We start from the raw sequence: 21,874 nt of genomic DNA, 5'->3' as shown, positions 1-21,874 counted from the left end.
CATATACATATCTGTGGCATGAAAGGTCGCTCGCCCCAAGGTGAGTGAATCCTGGTAACATTCTAACTAACAGTAGGCATGAAACTCTGCCATTTGCATGTACCGGGATAAACATCTCCACATCATATCCATGTCAACATAGCACTTGTTAGTTTCAAAGTGAAACCCACGAATAGCAAACATGGATAACGTTGAGATCAAGCATTTTGTGTTAAGGTTAATTTTTTTGATCTCCTATCATCCATCCATCCCTCCTCAAATCCACCACAAAGTATCTACACTGTAATGCATTTATAACCAACCAAGGGGGAAAGTTTACACACATCTTAGCTTCCAAAACACCAGCACTATTAAACTATTTGATCCATCCTCATTTTATTTGATTTGATTTGATTTTCTGCCCGCAAACCTTACCGATGGGTGACAGGAAAGCCAGCTGAAAGTTTACCATCTCTTTATCCTATCCTCACACAGAGAAAGAGAGAGAGAGAGAGAAAGAGAAAGTAAGAAGAAAGAGAGAAAAAAAAAGCAAAATACTGTACCTTTTTATCGATCAGAGTAAAAAGACAGAAGACCTCGCCATTGCCTTGGTTTGAACCTTGCCAGTCACGTTGAATTTGTATTCATTTTGCTTTTTTAACCATCGTCCTAAAGGCAGGTCCTATTCTAAACGTCTGGACAAGTGGCAAAATGGTCCTCAGCATCCACCACCCCAGTCCGCACAACCACCACCCCCCCCCACCCACTACTCCCAGTTCCTTGACCCCCTTCTTTTCTTTTTTTTGCCCCGTTTGGAAAGCCGGCAAATAATAACTCGTGTTTGTGATGATAACATCTCCTACGTCGTCAGAGACTCGAGGTTTGACGTTTTGGGAAATTCCCAAACAATGCTAGATCATTGCCCCACCTCATGGCCCAAAGCTGTAACAGGCACATCATGTACTCCTCACTCCTTTGGGCACTGCCCTAGTCATCCAGATTCTCCCCCCACACCCCCAGTCAGGATGGGTGGGTGTTTTTTTTTTGTATTACCCTTAACATTTAATTTAGGGCACTTTATGTTCTGAAATGCTAAGGGGTTGTACCTTACAGGAACAGTGTTTACTGAAACAGGTTGTATTTATATACATGTATATATATACACACACTGTATTTAGAGAACACGTGTGCATTATTCCCATTGGGGTAACCACACTCAAATGAGATAGAGCCATAGGCTTGTAAGCAAAAAGCTTACGACACGCTTTCTTTTAAAGAAGAAAATGCACTTTGAGCCTTTTTTTAAACACAGTACTGTATATAAATATAGTGTGAGCAGGAGCCCTCCGGTGGTTCAGTAAAGAATAGCAACACCTCAATACAGTACAGAGCATGGTACACAAATCTCAAAATTAGTTCTTTCATTACCAGATCTCTGTTGAAACAAAGTCGACCCTGTTTTCAGCAACCATTCAGGAGACTGGACCAAAGTGGGCTTTACGTAAAGTTTGAAAGGTGGCCTCAGAGTAAAGGTTTTTGTCGGTGTAATAATAACAATAATCCGTATATTTGATATAACGTTGTTGAGATGTCTCAAAATGCTTCATAGGATAGACTGTAAATTTGGATCGACTGTGTATTTTGTGGGTAAAGCATGGCACAGCAGTGTCCCACAAACAGTCGTGGATAGAGTGACCACATTTGTTTTTCTTCGGAGGAATTATTAATAGGAAAGAGATCCGTCAATCGACTAAACAACCGGGTTCCTACTTACTGCTAGGTGAACAGAGGTGTGTGGAGTAAGGAAACTTGAGTAATGTGCATAGAATTTCTAAGTGTATAGGAAAATACAGTGTACTTACAAACTCGTAAATCAAACTAGTTTTAATAAAGTAATACAGTAAATCAATCACAAAATCAGTGGACTCCTGGAGACTAGGTGGGGACAAGAGGAGAAATCATTTGTAGGGACATAAAGATGGTTGTGGCTCAAGTAAGTCACAAACCAGGAGAGTGCAGTTCCCACTGAGGTGGATGAGGGAGGAGAGGCGATTGAGGAGGATGGCATGATTGATTACATCAAAAGCAGCGTTGAGGAGCAGGAGGAAAAGCATACAGAGGCAGTGCTCATCTCAGAGAGACGGAGGACATAATTTGTAACTCACTCTGTGATTTTTCGAGGTGGCGGCTGATCCATCTGTGAAGCCAGCAGGTGGGACATACAGTGAATTCAACAAGCAGGTTGCAGAGAAGGGGTATTAGAGGGTATGGGGAAAGAATAGGAAATTGTGCTTGGGCTTCTTGGAAATACCAACATGAAAAGATTGGCTGAATAGTCTCCTATTGTCATACATTTCTATCTTTGATCCTTAAAAGAAGGGCAGAATTTATCTCTATTATTTATTTTTCAACGGGCACGTATATGAAAGAAACACATCTACTTCATTCTTTATAATAATTTGTTTTGGGTGTAACAGATGTGGCAGGTAATGCGCTAAAGTCATCTCCCATGCATCCACAAATGCCACATTGATGCCCTCAAACATTTTTCTCAAAACTAAATCAAGCTGAAAGCAATTCCAGTCATCATTGAAGAGGCTGCTCTTAAATGAAAGACCCTGAACATTGGCAGTCTTTATTATAATTTGCGTATCCGGACTCCTGTCCAGTAATCGTACAATTGCTCTTCGAATATTCTGTATTCTTCGGATGTAAACTTCCAATGGAAAAGTGCCAAAATGCGCCCATATTGTGAATGCTATAATTATGTTCTTTCCTCCTTTAATTTCATCCAGCTCATTTGCAATGTAGTGCATGTCTTGGGTTGCAAGAGGGGATGTTCGGATTGGTGGACCGTGCAAACGAAAATTCAACAAGATGTTGTTTTTCAAATCCACCGAAAGATGTGGGCCATTTTTAATCTGTTTCCCAAGATCAAACTTTTTAAGGTCTAAAAAAAAACAAACACACTGAATCAGAATTTTGAATACAACAGTTCATATGAAAACAGAAACTTACTGTTTTGGTATCGATGTGTTCAAGAGGAACTTAGATATCCACAGGAGGGACAGGGAAACAGAGGGGTTTGAGAGGAATAAAGGAAAGGGTGACTGTGTGCCATGGCCAGGGCAAACACTGACAAGGATTGATTGGGCCAAGAGGACTGGTTCCATTCTGTACATGCTTTCTTAAATCTTTGTTCGGAACAAAAGAGAGTTGAAAACATAAATGCAAAATATTAAGTGTGAGTTGATCTATTTTGCAGGGAAGAATATGGACAAGGAATATCCACTAAATGGTAAAACCTTCAAATAACTGGAAGAGCAGAAATAACTTGAAAATAATATGCACAAATCTGTGAAAATTGGACAGCAAGTTGCAAAAACTGTTTTAAAAAAAAAGTTCATGACATCCTAGGTTTTATAAATAAGGGCACAAAATATAAAAGTAAAGCGTTAATGTTAAATCTGCATGAATTGTTGGTTGGGCTATAGATGGATTGTTGTGTCCCATTTTGGATACCGTTTGTTAAGAAGAAAGTAAGCCCATGGAGAAGGTTCAGAGGAGATTCACTGGGATGTCACCAGGGATGAGAGATTGCATCATAGCTTTTAAAAGGAATTGGACAAATATTTAAAGACAAATATAAAAGAGTATGCGGAAAAGTGAGACTAAATGAATACCACTACCAGCGCAGGCACGATAAACTTAATGTTCTGCAAAATTCTATGATCCCAAGAGGATTTTGAAGTCAGGAGGAGAAGCAGCAAAATGAAGGGATTTTGTGAGAGCTTTCTAGAGTGCAGGGGAGAAGCTGCTGAAGGCTCAGTTGGAATAAATATCACTTCTAGATTTCACCTCACTTTTCTCAAGAGTGTAACAAGCCCAGATCCTTTCTATGATAATTTCAATGATGATTTTATTGTTATTTAATTTCATGATGATGATAATAATAATCCTTACATTTGATATAGTGCCTTATCAAGTTTTCAAGACGTCTCAAAGCGCTTCACAGAATATATTGTAAAGTGAATTGACTGTATATTTTGTGGGCGAAACGCGACAGCCAATTGCGCACAGCAGTGTCCCACAAACAGTCGTGGATTCGAGTGACCAATTTTTTTAAGGAAATATTCCCCCCGAAAAGCGATCCGCCAATCAACTATAATTTCCTTCTTTCTGCCAGGTAAACAGAGGAGTAAGGAGGAGTATGCAGCAAGGAAATTTGCCCATCATTTCGCTCAGCCAGGAGTCAAACCCAGGTCTCTCGCTTGCAAGGCGAGTGCTCTAACCACTGAGCTATTGGGATCCACATAACCCTTTATATAAAATTCTGCACTGTATATTGATTTTTTTATGGCATTAGTTTCTTTAAAGAACACCAGGTCTTGGCATAAAATTATTGTGCCTGTGGATTTCTCCGCTGCAACTCTGCCCTGATCAGGGAGATCAGCATTGACAGACACAGCAAAAACAGGATTCCGGCTTAATTCTATCAATATCCTATGTAGAGAGGCTAAATATTTATATTGAAGATTGGCAGCACTTCTTAACTCCTTAACCCATTCACTGTGCTCATTGACACAAAGAACGGGTTAAGAAACTACTGCAAATTTTACCCCAAAATACTTATAAAATGAGAAATATATGGCTCTAACCTGTCAAGATCGCGCTCAAATATTCAAACCACTGACGTATGGTTGAATCTCCGTAAATGTAAATCACTTTTCCATGTAGACAGTTTGTAATGCTTGCAGAAGTGTTGAAACGGTGAATATTGCAACTTGTTGACCTCCACAGGCCATTATAGTAAAAGCCAGATGGTGACATCAGAGACTTGCCAAACACACACTCTCCAGGACCTGAAACTGCAAATGAAGAAACAAGACTGAAAACACACACCCTGCACCTTAGATACATATTACCATGGCATTTTCAAATTGGCTGATCAAGTTTCATATGAATGATAACCCACAGCAGGGTCATTAATTCTTAGTGCGAAAAGTATGCACTTTAGTATTAGCATTGCCCTTCTAGTTACTGACTTTTATGTGGATTCTAACGTTTGTTCCAAAAGATATTGCTCTGGTCTTAAGGCTTTTACAAGCATGAACCACCTCCATCTCGGTTCAATGAAATATTTCTGAGATAAAGCTATTAAGAACTATACCATTTACATTTATATAGCATCTTTCACAATGGGAGGCTGTCTATATATATCGGCAAACCGCTGATCAAACTATATCAATACGATGATTAAATAAAGACACTTACTGTCAAATCCAATTCTCATTGTTAACATTTACACAGCGAAACTTTAGCCTATAGTTACAGCCGTATTTACACTGTACATACAGATAAGAATACAGGATGTTGAGTTATATTGCCAATTCCGATCAGTTCAGACCGCCAGAAGTCACACTCCAGCTATCTAGTGCTCTGGTCAAGCTGTAAAAATAATCCTCACATTTGACATAGCACTTTCCACTGCACCCGAAATGTTGATCAAATATTGGCAGATATCTAACACGATACTTTAAATTATATTATATTCTTAAAGGCTGGAATCAGCAGGTACGGCATCAAAGGATAATTCCAAAGCAGATATTTCTCCTACGCTCATTCCTCTCCCCACCCCTCTAAGTTATATGGAGAAAGTCTATTGCATGTGGTCCATCTTGGTTAGACCACATTTGGAGTGCTGTGTACAATTCTGATCGGTCACCACACTATAAAAAAGATATAGCAGCAATGAAGAGAGTACAAGAGTAGGTTAAGTAGGATAATACCAAGGACTGGCAGGTTACTGCTATCAGGATAGACTGGATTGCTTAGTCTTTTTTCACCAGAGAAGAGATGTTTAAGAGGGGACCTAATAGAGTTGTATAAAATTATAAAAGTGTTTGATAAGGTTAGCAGAAATAGTCTGTTCCCAGTTGTTGGAGAATCCATAACCAGAGCACACATGTATAAGATAGCAACAAGGGGATTTAAAAGAGAATTTAGGAGGAACATCTTCATGGAGAGGGTAGTGAGAATGTGGAACCTCCTGTCCAAAGTGATGGTTGAAGCAGGTAGTTTAAGTGCATTAAGTCAGATATACACATGAGGAAATAGGGAATAGAAGGGTATACGAGGGAGGAACGAGTGCATGGAGACTCATGGAGATTGAACACTCACACGGACTGATTGTGTCCAATTCTGGTCACCACGTTACAAGAAAGATATAACAGCAATGGGAAGAGAGACTGAATGACCTTATTAGGTGCTGTACAGTCTATGTAAATCTATGCAAGGTTTTTTTTATCAAGTTTTTAATTTCCTCATCACTCCAACAATTCAGCTTTTTCTTACCTACACGCGACGATTTTACTACTGTTACATTTCCTGGACCTCTGGGTAATATGGAAACCTGAAGATTGACTTTGCTGAAAATAAGACACAGGTTTATTGCTGTCAGTTACTGCAGTTTGCTCAAAAAACCTCTTGTCCATTACATCAGAAATTCATGTAAACTTCTTACCTATTAGATTTCAGAATGATCATTTCTTTATTTTACAAAATACATTTATGTGGAATTGTACTTAAAAATTCAATCTATAATTAGTTTTGTTTCATATTTGATTTCTCCCAACACCTTGCACTGTACCTTGCACTGCCTGAGAAGTTGAATAGTTCAATGGTTCACTCATGATATACGAATGTCCTACGTCCCTCTTCCCTGACCCTTTATCGAATGCAATGTTTCCACTCAACTAAACTCAGCAGTTACTAATTTCAAATAACTGTCAATAATTGAGTTTAAATATTATAATGTTTTATTCCCGTGTTCACCTTTTTGTGAATAACCCTTCTCCCCTCCTCTCTCCTCAAGTAATCTCCCCATTCTCCTTCAGGTACTGTATTACGACCTGATAACAATCGCAAAGGCCTGGAAAATCCTAATACCGAATGCGCTAATGCCTCAACCACGTGGCCATTCTTCACGTACAGCCTGAATGATGACTATTGGAGGACTTTACAACCACAGACAGCACAGTCAGGCACTAACTTTTCCCAACTGATGTCGACTTTCCAGCAGGGATAGCCTGGTCAGCTGTCAGTGAGGATTGGAATCCTGGTTGATGTTCTCCCGGCTCAGCTGAGTTATTGAGGGCAATTTTAGTTCCTCTACTTTTATACCAGGTGGGAATAGATCTCTGTGGATCATAACTATCCAGTTCTATGTGATTCTGCTTCGGCTTAAACCAACTGAAATAACAGGACAGTTGTATTCAGGGTTTTAACAGTGTAATTGTAGTGAGGACACTTTTGCTTCTCTACCGTGGGTAGCGAGAGGGCAACAGAAGTAATTAAAGAAGATGTTTATTATTATTATTATTATTATTATGTTACATGGCATACCTTTTAAAATAGAGACTCTCTTCTTTATTTAGGAGCTTATTCTGATAAGGTCCCACAGAATGGTCGACACGAGCAGTGCACGAGAGGTGCTTCGGTTTGTAACAGAACCAGGGTTCCCCAGTTCTGACGTCGGTATAATTACAAATTGGTGCTGTTTCAGGCAAACAAATACTGCATATGGTGCTCTCCACAACAGTTCCTGATCTGAACTTGCTACGAAAGTACACTTTGTCTGGTCGTTCCTTACGTATCCTTTTGAGCACTTGAATCCCTTCACTGGGATGAACCAAGATAACGGACACCTCAACGTTCCCCGACCAGAATAAAGTAAAATTGATCTTGTACGATCCATTTTGGTAATCGACGACTGTTCCCACTGAACCCGCTTTGAGCTCTGGGGTGTGGATCCGGGCCTGGAGATAGTCACCTCCGTATTGCTTCAGGTGTCCTGAAAAATCATACATGTGGACCATCACCTGTAACTGATCCCCAATGTGGAAAGTGTTCTGAGAGTTTAAAATAAGAAAGTGAGAGTGTTTTGGGTCAGTGCTGTTCATAAAGGGTGTGCGAGCTCCAGGTGAGTTTGTCCATTCAATCATTTTCAACAGGAACATTTCTTCAGATCGATCTTCAGATATGGAGCTCTGATTCTGGTAGTGACAGATCAACGTTTTGAGGGTTGCAGGAACCTTCTTCATCACTCTCTGCTTTGGAATTGGGAAATTCCACATTGGCACTGATTCAGAGCTTGAGCGATTGTTACTCTGTGAAAATGAACATGTTTTAAACAAATAATTTTCTTCTTGCTGCAACTGCAGTACTTAAAACAAACTGGAACACATACCTTCCTGCAGTTAAAGAGCCAGGAGAGTGGCTTTTTAATAATAGGAAATATTCACATTGGAGAAGAGATGGCTAATGGGAGATATAATAATAATCCTTGCACTTGATATAGCGCCTTATCATGTCTTCGAGACATCTCAAAGCGCTTCATGGAATATACTGTAGTGAATTAACTGTATATTTTGTGGGTGAAATGTGGCAGCCATTTGCACACAGCAGGGTCCCACAAACAGTCTTGGATTCAGTGACCAATTTATTATTTTTTTCATATTTTGTTAAGGAATTATTAGCCCCAGAAAAGCGATCTGCCAATAGACTAACCACTGGTTTCCTACTTACTGCTAGATAAACAGAGGCGTGTGGAGTAAGAAAACTTGTCTAATGTTCGCCCCGCCGGGAATCAAACCCAGGGTCTCTTGCTTGAAAGACGTGTGCTCTAATTACTGGGCTAGAGGACTCCAAATAATTGTAAGGTGAACTGACTGTATATTTTGTGGATGAAACATGGTAGTCAACTGCGCACAGCAGTGTCCCATGTACAGTTGTGGATTGAGGGACCAAATTATTATTTTTTTTTGAAGGGATTATTACCCCCAGAAAAGCGATCAGCCAATCGACTAACAACTAGGTTCCTACGTACTGACACGTAAAAAGAGAAGCGTGTGGAATAAGAAAACTTGCCCATTGTTTTGCCTTGCCCAGGAATCGAACCCAGGTCCTCTTGCTTGCGAAGTCCTGTAGCTTGGTGGTAATGCTCTTACCACCAAGCTACAGGATCCACAATTGGTAATCTACTGAACACTTGTACCTCTGTGTAACCTTTGCTGTTGTGATATGTGAGTGTCAGTATCCTTAATGAATAATGCGTGTAGGTGTCTTGTGAACTATTATAACATTCATGACCCTGTCTATTGTAATTGCGTGAAAAGCAAATATTTAACAGACTGTGTGAAAATGAGATCTGTATGACATCATGTATGCAAAAGATAAGGAAATTATATCTGTGTGTGTGATGACCACATAGACTTTGATAGACTTTGTGGTGAGGCTCAAAGCAAGGATAGGTCTCGAATGTAATATAAATATAAATATAGCTAGTGTAGATGTTGCTGGTTAGAAAAGATCTGGGAAGAAGAAGAAGAAGAAGAAGAAGAAGAAGAAGAAGAACAACAACAACAAGATTACATTTATAAAGCGCCTTTCACGTCAGAAGGACGTCCCAAGGCGAAGAAGAAGGAGGAGAAGAAGGAGAGGAAGAAGAAGGAGAAGAAGAAGAAGAAGAAGAAGAAAAAGGAGGAACTTCTTATTCTTTTCTCCAGATTGGTAATGATGCCTTACTGTACAATTAATACTGCCTTAACACTTTTGTAACTCACACAAACATCTCTGTGAAATGATCATCTTGGGTCCTGAATCCATCAACAATTCACATCAACAATCTCAACTCTACTTTATCCATCGCTTCCTCTTTGTTTCCTAGCGCCTTGGGAAGTCCTCCCGACGTGAAAGACGCTATACACATGTAATTTTGTTGGTGTTTTTGTTTTTGTTGTTCCTTCAATGAGTTCTCCTCTGACCCTTGTATGGTCACCTGCGGTACCTCAAGGCTCTATCTTGGGTCTCCTCTTTTCCTCAAAGACATTCTCCTGCTTTGACATCATCTCCAAACATCCCCTGCAGCTTATGTTATCATCTGCACCAAGCTCCGTAACCCCATCACACCCACCCTCACTCCGCTCCACTGGCTTCCCATCCCTCAGAGAATCGAGTTCAAAATTCTCGTCTTCACCTTCAAGGCCCCCTCCTATATCTCCAACATCCTAACCCCTTAACAACCTGTCCGCTCACTCCACTCAGCAGGCTCTGGCCTGCTCTATGTTTCCCTCGGCGATCAGGCCTTCAGCTTCTCTGCCTCCACCCTTTGGAACCCAACCCCACATTTCCTTTGCCTCGCTCCCTCCCTTGCCTCCTTTAATACATGCCTCAAGATCCTCCTCTTCAACCGTGCCTTCGGCCACTCTCCTACCCTCTCTGCCCTCCACCCTCCCTAGTCTCCCTCCTCTCCAATTGGCTCCTATTCCCTGTTCAGTGCCTTGGGACATCCTCTCGATGTGAAAACAAGGCGCTTTGCAAATGTAATTTTGTATTGTATTGTAATAGCTCTGTCCAGCTATCAGTGATATTATCCTGTGCGAATAGTTCTATAAAATTACAAGAGTCATTGTATTCCACACCTCTATATGATGAACGTTCAGACTCAGGATCACCACTGATAAAATCACCATTAGCACAAAAATAATCTGGGATGCAGAGAAGAGACGAGATGTTTTTGGGACTTGTTCATTCATACTGGGAGTTCGGAAACCGTCAGTATCGTAACCTCACTGGTCAGCACTCCCTGTTTCCTGGATACAAGGAAAAAAAAACAGTGAAAGCCCCCCAAAAATCTTTGCATTTATTATAGAGCCTTTCACATTGGGAGGACATCTCAAAGACCTTCATACGATTTACTGTGAATAACTATTTATACCTGGAGGATTGTTGGCTAGGCCACTGTGAGAAACTTCCTTTTCTTTCAAACAGTGCTATGGGATCTTTAATGTCCACCTAAATAGACAGATGGCACCTCAATTTAACATCTCATCTGAAGGAGCCATCTCTAACAGCGCAGCACTTCCCAAGCACTGCACTGGAATATCAGCCTTGGCAGTGAGCTAGGAGTCCCCAAATGAAGCTTGCATCCACAATGTTCTGACTCAGAGGTGAAAGAGCTATGAGTTGAGCCAGGCTAACACAAAGGTCATGGAGGATGGAGCATTCGGTTCAAGAGTTTTTGATTCCTGAAGCAAAGCATTTCTTAACTACTATAATGAATAGAGAAGGTGGGATGAATTTCAAATGTCCCAGAAGCAACTTGCTGCTCTGCCACAATCCCAAGTACAATGTCAATTGTGTGGTGTGGATTTGATTTATGCTCATCACAAGGAACAAAGCAATCAAAAATACTCAACTATTTCTCCAATTTATGTGTAATGTCAACAAATCACTTCTCAGGTTACTTTGCGCTGATAGGAGCCAAGCAGGAGCGACTCATTCTTATTGACATTCAACTGGAGAAAGTTAACTCCCATCCAGGAATTGATGTCTGACAGACAGTCCTCAGGGCAGCAGTGATGCTGGAGTCCATAGAGAGGTAGAGTTGCGTGTCATCCGCATACATGTGGAAGTTAACCCCCTGTCTTCGGATGATGACGCCAAGCGGGAGCATATACACATTGAAGAGGAGAGAATCAAGGACAGAGCCCTGAGTAACGCCATACGTGACAATACGGGGGCTGGAAGACAAGCCGTTCATGGCACAAGATGGAGACGATGGAAACGGTAAGATTTGAAACAGGCAAGGGCAGGATAATGAAGATTGAGCTCAGAGCAGAGGCAGCTGAGAAGGATAAAATGGTCGACAGTATTGAAGGTGGCAGAGAGATGAAGGAGGACAAGGAGACAGAGAGCCCTGGTCACTGATGGACAAAATGTCATCTGTGACTTTGAACTAGGCTGTTTCTGTGCTGTGGACAGGGCGGAAACCTGATTGGAAGGGTTCATGGAGTGAATGGTGAGAAAGGAAAGACCAAAGCTGGGAAGCAACAACTCATTCCAGGACCATGGAAAGAAAAGGGAGGATGAAGATGTGGTAATTAGATAGCCATTATGGGTCACATGAATTTTTTTGAGGATAGGGGTGATGACAGCTATTTTTAAGTCGGTGGGAACGATGCCAGTGGACAAGCAGAGGTTGATGATGTCTGTTAATAGAGGGATTAGGAGGTGAAGCTGGAAGGTAAAGAGGTGCGTAGGGGTGGGGTCAAGGGAGCAGGTGGTGGGCTTCATTTTAGACATGATGCAGGTGACAGAAGAGGGCAAACAGGGTTAAAGGTGTGGAGGGAGGTTTGGGTAGAGGCCAGAGTATGGGGGGGGTGGGAGCTGCTAGAAGTAGAAAGGGCAGAGGCAGCTGAGTGGATCCCCTGGTAAGATCCAGAGTCCTACATGATCATGAACACTAAAATTGCTTGACGTAACAAGAAGCATGATGGACTTGTTTGAAAATGAAAAGTACTGACCAGAATGAAACTGCCCTTTCACACAAAACCGGGTCTTGCAGATTCTGTGAATTTGAGCCTTTGTCCGTACTTTATCTCGGGGTTGAACAATTGACAAGAGCTTACCAGTGAGTCAGCAAACCTGTCTTACCACCCTCGGTTTTGGACACGAGGAAGTCCAGCATCTCTTCGCAGTTGGAGAGGATGGGCGAGTCATGAGAAGGTGGATGGAGAACCGTATTTTGATGGAGAAGAGAAACCTGGGGTTGTCCCTGGCCTCCAAGATTATCTTGGGGTAGATGGATGAATAGGCGCATGTGAGGGCAGAGTGGTAGATTATAATGTGGTTCAGCCAGATCTGCCAATGGATTGTTAGGTTGGTTTTGAGCCAGGTTTGGAGGGAGCCAGGTTTTTGATGGCCAGCCCCTGGAAAAAGCTGCCCCTGAGTCCCTCTTCCTCGGACCTCCTCTTGCAGCGATCCTGATGCAGCCATTGAGGTGTGAATGATGGTATCTCCACAACCTTCAATTCCATTGCTCCCCTGAAATTCAGGGTTGTTTCCAAACCCATCCGCTTCCCCCGGTACAAGTCATCTCCGGCGCTCAAAACACAAACCCGGACCCTCGAGCGCAGATGACAGAAATCCGGCCTCACAATTCATCGCTTGCTGTGGCTCGAGCACCTCTGCACCTCCTGCCTCTCCTTTTCACAGGCCAAAACAGACTTTTATTCCAAGGTCATCCTGGAGGCCCAAAACAATCCAAAGACACGGTTCTCCACTGTCCATCACCTCCTCCGTGCATCCTCTCAAGCTTCCTCTAGTCTAAGGGTAGGCAATTATTTTGGCGGGCGGGCCACTTCACGAGTTTTGGTAAGCTTCGCAGGTTAATGTAGATGCAAATGCTTAATAATAGCCCCAAATCAAGTCTTACACTTGTCCATGCAGAATATAAAGTCTATTTAATTGACATTCATTAAAATTAGGTTAAATAAAAACAACTCATTGAGCAGACATTTATTTGAATTTTATTCATTTATTCACATATTGATGAGAATGTGAGAAGCTCACTCAATGGGAAGAATGAAAGCGCTGATGTGCGTCAACCAGACAATTGAAGTCAGGCATCGTCTTCGTTGTTGCAATGCGGAGTACTGCTGCAAGGTGGTCATCAGTCATCACAGATCTATGTTTTGACTTATTGAATTTCATCACAGAAAATGTCTCCTCGCATAGGTACATTGATCCAAACAGCACAAGGATCCTCCGGGCATGAACCTTTATTTTGGAAAGGTATATTAATTATGAGAGGCGTAAAAACTGGAAAGCGGCACTGATTTAAATTGCTCCACAAGCAATAGATCACATTGCAGGTCAATAAGCTTAAGTTGGAGGTCAAATGGGGCTTTGTCAACATCAAATGAGAAAGGTGAAGAGACCAAAGACAGGTCATTTTCGATCAAATTGAAATCCTGAAATCGACGAAAAAATTCAGCATGTAAGTCAAGTAATGACAAAATATACTTTTTAAGGCTTTGATCACAAACAATAATCTGCTGCAAAGTTGGAAATTGGACGAACTGTGATCTGTGATGAAATTCAATAAATCAAAACATAGATCTGTGATGATTGGGCCTGTTTCCTATCTGATGCAACAAAATAAATAATTTTGTCATAAATGACTTGACACTGCAAAACAAATCGTGCACAAAGGACCCCTTCTGTTGTACTTTGAATTCAGTTCATTCATGTAGCCCATGATATCAATGGCAAATGTGAAATCAGAGAGACCATTCGCATCATTCGGCTGTGGGAAATCCGAATCTTTTTGTTTCATGCCTAAAAATAAATCAGTCTTTGTTCTCAGTTCCCACACTCTTTTCAAGACCTTTCCTAAACTAAGCCGTCTTACATTCGTGTGATAAAGAACATTTGTGTGCTCGGATTCCAATTCTTTAAGCAGAGTTACAAATTGTCTGTGGTTTAATCCTCTTGCTCGAATGAAGTTGACCACTTTTGTAACTGTGTCCATGACATTACTTAATTTTAGAAGACTCCTACAGAGGACCTTTTGGTGGATAATGCAGTGCAGAAAAATAATATTCTGTTCTGGATTTGTTTCTTTGACTTGATCTTGAATTCTTTTCAGTAACCCAACATTTTTGCCTGTCAGATTTGGGCTTCCATCGGTGGTCACATTCACCAATTTTTTTCACTCCACTCCTAATTTTAAGATACACTGATTTACTGCCTTCAAAAAGTCTTCTCCAGTTGTCGTATCTTTCGTTGACTGCACTGAAGTTAATTCTTCTGTGAGCTCAAAATGTTTGGTGATACCTCGAATAAAAATTATCAACTGGGCTGTGTCTTTGACATCACAACTCTCATCGAGTGCCAGTGAAAAACATACAAAATTGCTTACTTTATTTTTTAACTGAATTACAGGTTCTCAGAGATATCTTCGACATATCTGACAATAATTCGCCTTGACAAGCTAACGTTCTCGAACTGTTTATTCTTATCTGGGCATAAAATCGCGGCAGAGTCAACTATATATTCCTTTATAAATTCTCCTTCAGAGAATTGTTTGCTGTTGTAATCACATCCTAGGGCGCAAATTGTTTTGTGAAAATGCTTTGCTCTTTTTGCATTTGAACAACCATCTCATCAGCTTTCTTTCCTTTTTCTTCGACAGAAAGGTTCTTATATTTGCAAGCAGGTTTGTTCTCAAAATGGCGATTCAAGTTGCAGTCTTTGAGCACTGCCACACTTTCTTTGCAAATTAAGCACATAGCTTTTCCACCCACACTGATGAAAAACATTTTAGAAGTTGGCCTTCAGCGTCCACTTTCCCCTTCTTTGATAAACTCATTTCGAATTAACGTCCTCTTCAGTGAAAAGTATTGCCACGGTTGCTGCGCACGTGTGTTTAAAAATTTCCTGATACATTTGACGTCAGCCTAATTCACCACTTAAGGGAGCGTGCGCACAACTAAGCAGTGTGATTGGCTGATGTTCCCGGTCAGATTCAGTGAAAAGTATTGCTGTGCGCATGTTTGAAAATTTCCCGATCCGTACATTTGGCGTCAATCTGATTCAACACCTCCAAGGGAGTGTGCGCACAACTAAACAGTGTGATTGGCTGATATTCCCGGTCAGATTCAAATGCGAATTTCTGGGACTGAACGAATTGTAATTTTTTCTATTGCTAGACACAACGATGGGCCGGATAGAATCATTTGGTGGGCTGGATATGGCCCGCGGGCTGTCTTTTGCCCACTCCTGCTCTAGCCTCACATCAAGCGCCAAATACGAAGAGGTCCTAGACTTCTTCACCTCAAAGATTGAAAACATCCGCTTGGCTGCATTGTCCTCCCCCCCCACCATGTCCCCTTCCATCCCGCCCAGACCATCCACATTGCCTTCTCCCTCCGCCACGGTTCCTGCCACTCCCCCCTCCTTACATTCCTTTGCCCCATTTCTCCCTCGTCACTCTCAACCAGTAATTCTGGTTCATTACTCATTACCAAATCGAGTAGGGTCTGTTTCCTTGTCCATTCTAAAACATATTGTTCTAGAAACCTGTCCCAAATATATTCCAGAAATGTGCTTCCTTTACTACTTGAGCTGTTCTGCTTCCCCCAATGTATGCGAAAATTAAAATTTCACATTATAACCACATTGCTTTTGCTACATACTTCACTGATCTCCGTATTTACACATCCCCCCACTACATCGCTACTATCTGGAGGTCTGTGGACAATCTCACCTTTGCTATTCCTTAATTCTATCCAGTATTTCCATGGCCTGATTACCATTACTGAAATCCTTTCATTCTACTGCCTGGAATATTTAGCTCCCAGACATGCCCACCTTGTAGCCAGGTTTCTGTACATTATACCCCTAAAGCTGAATTTGTGCTTCTAACTCATTTGTTTTATTAATTACATGACATGCATTTGTGTACAGAACTCTTAATTGGGTAACTGTCCTCATCCTTGCCCATATGCCCTGACAGTTTTTCTCACACTTTTTGTGATTACTTCCTCCAACCTTTCTTTTTCCCGGAGTACTTATGTTATCATTATCACTTGTTGTACACCGACTGTTGTTCTCATACCTTCTTTTTCTTATCTTTAGGTTACTATGATTTCGAACTGAATTCTGCCCCACCCCACCCCACGTTTACTGGTTTCAATTATTTCTATAGTCAATAATTAATCTTTCTATTAGGATCTTGGTCCCAGTTTAGTTCAAGTGTAGCCAATCCCAGCAGTACAGCTCCTTCCAATCCATGAAATGGAACTCCTCCTTACTACACTACTCTTTCAGCCACGTATTCACTTGCTTTTCCTATAGTAACTTGTAGGTGGTACGGATAGTAATTTGGAGATTACCAACCCGGAGAACTGTTTTTTTTAAATTTAGAACAGTTACTCTCTTAGCAGAATTTTTTTCATACTCTTTCCTATGTCGTGGGAAACAACTGATTCTTTCTCCTCGCTTTCCAGACACTTCAAAATATTCCTTACCTCGATACGAGATAGGCAACAACCCTCCTGGATTCTCGATCGGACTGCAGATTCCCTTAAAGATTGAATCCCTTATAACTACAACATATCTATTCTGTTCCTCCCCACCTTGACCTGCTGTTTTCTCCAAGATGCTTGATTAGCATTCTGGCCATTCTCCCCGCAGCCTTCTTCTTTATCCCCAAAGGTAGAAAGTACATTGTACCTGCTGGATATGACTAGTTTCTGCGATCCCTTCTTCGCTGCCTCCACTTCCACTCGAATCCTCCTCCCACTTTACTGGCTTAAATTCTCTACTCTGCTGACTGTGCATCAAACACGCCTCTTTCTATACCTCACTATCAGGTGTGATTGTGCTATGGAGTAAACTATCCAGATATTCCTCCCCCTCCCTTGGAGTCCTGTAGCTCAGTGGTTAGAGCACTCGCTTTGCAAACGAGAGACCAGAGTTCAATTCCAGGCAGGTCAGGGCGAAACCTTGGGCAAGGTTCCTTACTCCACACAGAGCCTAATAATAATCCCTCCAAAACAAAACAATAATAAATTGGTCATTTTCAATCTACGACTGTTTGTGGGACATTGCTGTGCGCAATTGGCTGCCGCGTTCGCCTACAAATATACAGTCAATTCACTTTACAGTGTGTTCTGTGAAGCGCTTTGGGACGTCCTCCCGACGTGAAAAGAGCTATATCAAATGCAAGGATTCTTATTATTATTATTATTATTATTATGTGTTGGAGTATCTCTAACTCACACTCCAGCTCAACGATTCACTCAGATGTAATCATCTAGGACAATCTCATTGCCCACAAATTCCCAACAATCTGCTGTCCCGACACACTGCCTGTGCTGGCATTATCTACTCTGTATTTATTTAAATTTTATTTTAGAGTGCTTATTTATTTATCCTTTTTATTATTTATTGAATTTTTATTGACTTACTTAAGGCTGCTAGTTAGGTTTTAGGCTTGCTTCGCATTTGTTCATTTCTTTTTTAAGTTTAGTAGCCCCTTAATCAATAATACAGTTAAATATTCAAGTGTGAATCAATAATTCAACATTTAGCTTATATTCCTCTAGTGAGCATCTCCTTCCCCCTCTGCCTTAATTCCCACTCCCACCAAATTCTTGTAATGGAATTCTCACTCTGTTCCCACCTCACTCCATTCACAGCTCACTGTTTTGTTTTAAAGTAAATTTAAATTTTCAAAATACGTTTTTATTTAACATCAATTATTGTTTGGACACATCAATGGATCCCAGTCCACATCGCAATGCATCGATGATGCATCATTTAATTTATTTAGACTGCATTTAATTATGTCCATCACAACAGAAAAAACATAACAGAAGAACATAAGAAATACAAACAAAAACAAGGTCCATCTAGGACCGTGTTTTAAGAAAACAGAAAATACTGCAGATGCTGGAAATCTGAAACAACATGTGTAAACGTGTGTGTACTGTGCACATTGAGTCACCATCCAAAATCAGAAAATGCGTATTTTCTGTGAGTGAGTGCACACTAGGGTGTTACCCGACTGTTTAAAGGGAACAGTCCAAAAAATGAGTACAAATCTGATATTTCCCACCAGCTTGTGCTCATGGAGAATAACATTAATTAAATGAAAGTAAAGTGCTGCCATAGAGTATAGCATGTTTAACTTGAATTGCTGCGCTGGTACCTATTGGACATGACGAGTTCCTACGATCCCTTCTTCTCTGCCTCCACTAGATATTTCCACCCAAACCCTCCTCCCCCTTTACTGCCATTGCACCCTCCCTGATCCCAACTCCCCCCCCACACCCCATCTGTTCGAGTCCTAATCGCTTTACAAATGTAATTTTCTATTACTCGTGGAGTCCTGTAGCTCAGTGGTTAGAGCACTCGCTTTGCAAGTGAGAGACCTGAGTTCAATTCCAGGCAGGTCAGGGCGAAACCTTGGGCAAGTTTCCTTACTCCACACGCCTAATAATTATCCCTCCAAAAAACCAAAACAATAATTAAATTGGTCATTTTCAATCTACGACTGTTTGTGGGACATTGCTGTGCGCAATTGGCTGCCGAGTTCGCCCACAAATATACAGTCAATTCACTTTACAGTGTGTTCTGTGAAGCGCTTTGGGACGTCCTCCTGACGTGAAAAGCGCTATATCAAATGCAAGGATTATTATTATTATTATTATTGCATTATTATTCATTAAAAATTATTATTATTCATTTATTATTATTTAAGATGACACAGAATTGCAGAAAATTCTTAAATTCCAAAGCCATTTTTGTACAAACTGTGGAAAAGCAGCTTCCAAACCAAGACTGAATCAAAGAATGTTCCACCTTTCCACATGGTTTCTTAGGCTAAGGCTAGGTGGGATTTCAGGCCTTGGGAATAAAATGAAAGAAAGATTTAAGATTTTTTTTTAAAAAGAGTGGTTTTGGAACACAAATTGCTTTCCCGGGAAGCGTCTGTGTTGATCTAGGCGTGGGCGATATAAATTGTTTAATGGAAATGATCAGGTGCTGCATTTATTTAGTGTTGTTTTACTTCACTCAATCTTCACGGATCTGCCCTTGCCTGGTTCGATTCCCATCTCTCTGATCGTTTCCACTTTGTTGCCTCTAACGGTTTCTAACGGTTTCTCCTCCAGCCCCTGCACTGTCACATCTGGTGTCCCCCAGCGCTCTGTCCTTGGCCCTCTCCTCTTTGATAATAATAATCCTTGCATTTGATATAGTGCTTTTCACGTCTTCTCAACGTCTCAAAGGGCTTCACAGAATAGACTGTAAAGTGAATTGACCGTATATTTGTGGGCGAAACGTGGCAGCCAATTGTGCACAGCAATGTCCCACAAACAGTCGTGGATTGAAAATGACCAATTTGTGATTGTTTTTGTTTTTGGAGGGATTATTATCAGGCGTGTGGAGTAAGGAAACTTGCCCGAGATTTCGCCCCGACCTGCCTGGAATTGAACTCAGGTCTCTCGCTTGCAAATCGAGTGCTCCAACCACTGAGCTACAGGACTCCAAATATCTACATGCACCCCCTTGGTGACATCATCCGCAGACATGGGGTCAACTTCCACATGTATGCGGATGACACCCAGCTCTATCTTTCTGCCTCCACCCCCAACTCCAGGACCACTGCTGTCCTGACATCAAGTCCTGGATGAGAGTTAACTTTCTTCAATTGAACGTCAACAAGACCGAGGCTCTCCTGATTGGCTCCCATCAGTACCTCCTCACCTCAGGCATTGACAGCATCACCATCCATGGTTGCACACTCCACCCTGCTAAGCCACTACCTCACCCCTCAGGCCACTGAAACTCTTGTTCATGCCTTCATCACCTCCAGGCTTGACTATGCCAATGACCTGCTTGTTGGCCTTCCTAACTCCTCCCTCCAAAGGCTGCAGATAATCCAGAACTCTGCAGCCCGTGTCCTCTCCCGCACCAAACTCCGTGACCCCATCTCCCCCATTCTCGCCCGACTCCATTGGCTCCCTATCCTTTAGAGGATCCAGTTCAAGATCCTGGTCCTCACCTACAAAGCCCTCCATGGCCTCACCCCATCCTACCTCTGCGACCTCCTAACCCCTACCAACCCGCCCGCTCCCTCCGCTCAGCCGGCTCTGTCCTGCTCCACATCCCCCGACCCATATGCCCCACCATTGGCAGGAGAGCCTTCAGCCACTCTGCCCTCAACCTCTCGAATTCCATCCCCCAGTCACTCCGCCTCGCCCCCTCCTTAGCCTTCTTCAAGTCTCGCCTCAAGACCCTCCTCTTCGACCATGCCATCGGCCACCCCACTTCCCCTCCCCTCCCTTACTCCCCCAACCCCAGCTCGGGTCTGAAATCCTTTACACTGTCCAGCGCCTTGGGATGTCCTCCCGACGTGTAATCTTGTTGTTGTTGTTATATTGTAAGTAAAACAGGGAGGCCAGGCCGCCTTCCTTTACTTTACTGAACAATAAAGTAAATAAACATGGGCAGTGGGTCTGCATGCCAGCAAATTTAGACAAGTGATTAATAAAACCACATTAAATGAAACAGTTTACATGCTACTTTTCTAACCGACTCTTTGTTGCTTCAAACACCTCGAGCGTGTATATTTTTGCACATGTTAAATAAAAATGTTATTTTTTTTAACAATTGAAATTTACTGCCAGCGAGAGGAACACAGGCTTGAAAACAAACTAAAAACAGATGTGTCCATTTCTTCCCACATGAGCTGCATCGAAACATAATCTATCAAACATTGTGGAGAGAAAAGAGCATTTACGAACAGTCTGTTTTTGCACACACAGTGACACAGTAAACAGTCTCCACTTTTGTTCACCATAAACATCATGGTAAACTCCTAATATTACACCAACAACAACAACTTGCATTTATATAGCACCCCTCATGGAGGGTAACACCTCAGAGCTCTTACACCTGACCAAACTAAACATATTTATTGATTGCAGGCAAATCGGTTACCAAAGAGCAGACAGCATGTAAAACAAAGTGATCAAACCTAGCTTTTCTTCCAGCTTCTCGTTTCTTCCCCCCCTCCCCCCCCCCCCACAGTCATCCTGACTTTTGTTAGCTTTTGGGTTAAAAAGTAATAGTAACATTCTTGAACAGCCACATTCTGTTCAAGTGATTGAACATACACAATACACCACTTACTATCAGAATAATATAATGATTAATTCCAGAAAAATGGTTAACGTTGTTCACCGTGATCATTGCTGTTAATAAAGGCTTTTCGCTTTGATCGCTTCCCAGAATCCAATATAGGTGGAGGCATGTGAAATAATCCTCTATTTCTGTAATTTGAGTTTCAGGGTGTGCTAGTTTGGAGAGTTTCTCTAATATCTGTTGAATACTTAATTGCAATCCAATCACAATGCAAAATTACATTTGTATAGCGTCTTTCACATCGGGAGGGTGTCCCAAACGGCTGAATTAGGATTAATTGGACAATCTACGAGGAGCCAATGAGAGGAAGTATAAAAGGACATTGGGAGTGGGACAA

At 41.7% G+C, this 21,874-nt stretch overlaps 1 protein-coding gene across 1 annotated transcript; it reads right to left on the bottom strand.

Moving 5' to 3' along the window:
- Nucleotides 1–1,848: 1,848 nt before the first annotated feature.
- Nucleotides 1,849–21,391, bottom strand: LOC103180123 (NXPE family member 3). Its single transcript, XM_007895775.1, has 6 exons — nt 21,371–21,391; nt 10,461–10,631; nt 7,384–8,147; nt 6,334–6,407; nt 4,638–4,847; nt 1,849–2,929 (listed from the first exon to the last, which is right to left on the bottom strand). Exons 2-6 carry the CDS (start codon nt 10,572–10,574, stop codon nt 2,376–2,378), a joined length of 1,716 nt encoding a protein of 571 aa, XP_007893966.1. The 5' UTR covers nt 10,575–10,631; nt 21,371–21,391; the 3' UTR covers nt 1,849–2,375.
- Nucleotides 21,392–21,874: the final 483 nt, after the last annotated feature.

Source organism: Callorhinchus milii, unplaced genomic scaffold (assembly GCF_018977255.1).
Source record: "Callorhinchus milii isolate IMCB2004 unplaced genomic scaffold, IMCB_Cmil_1.0 Scaffold4, whole genome shotgun sequence".
Taxonomy (NCBI): domain Eukaryota; kingdom Metazoa; phylum Chordata; class Chondrichthyes; order Chimaeriformes; family Callorhinchidae; genus Callorhinchus; species Callorhinchus milii.
This window is presented reverse-complemented; position numbering and strand designations above follow the sequence as displayed.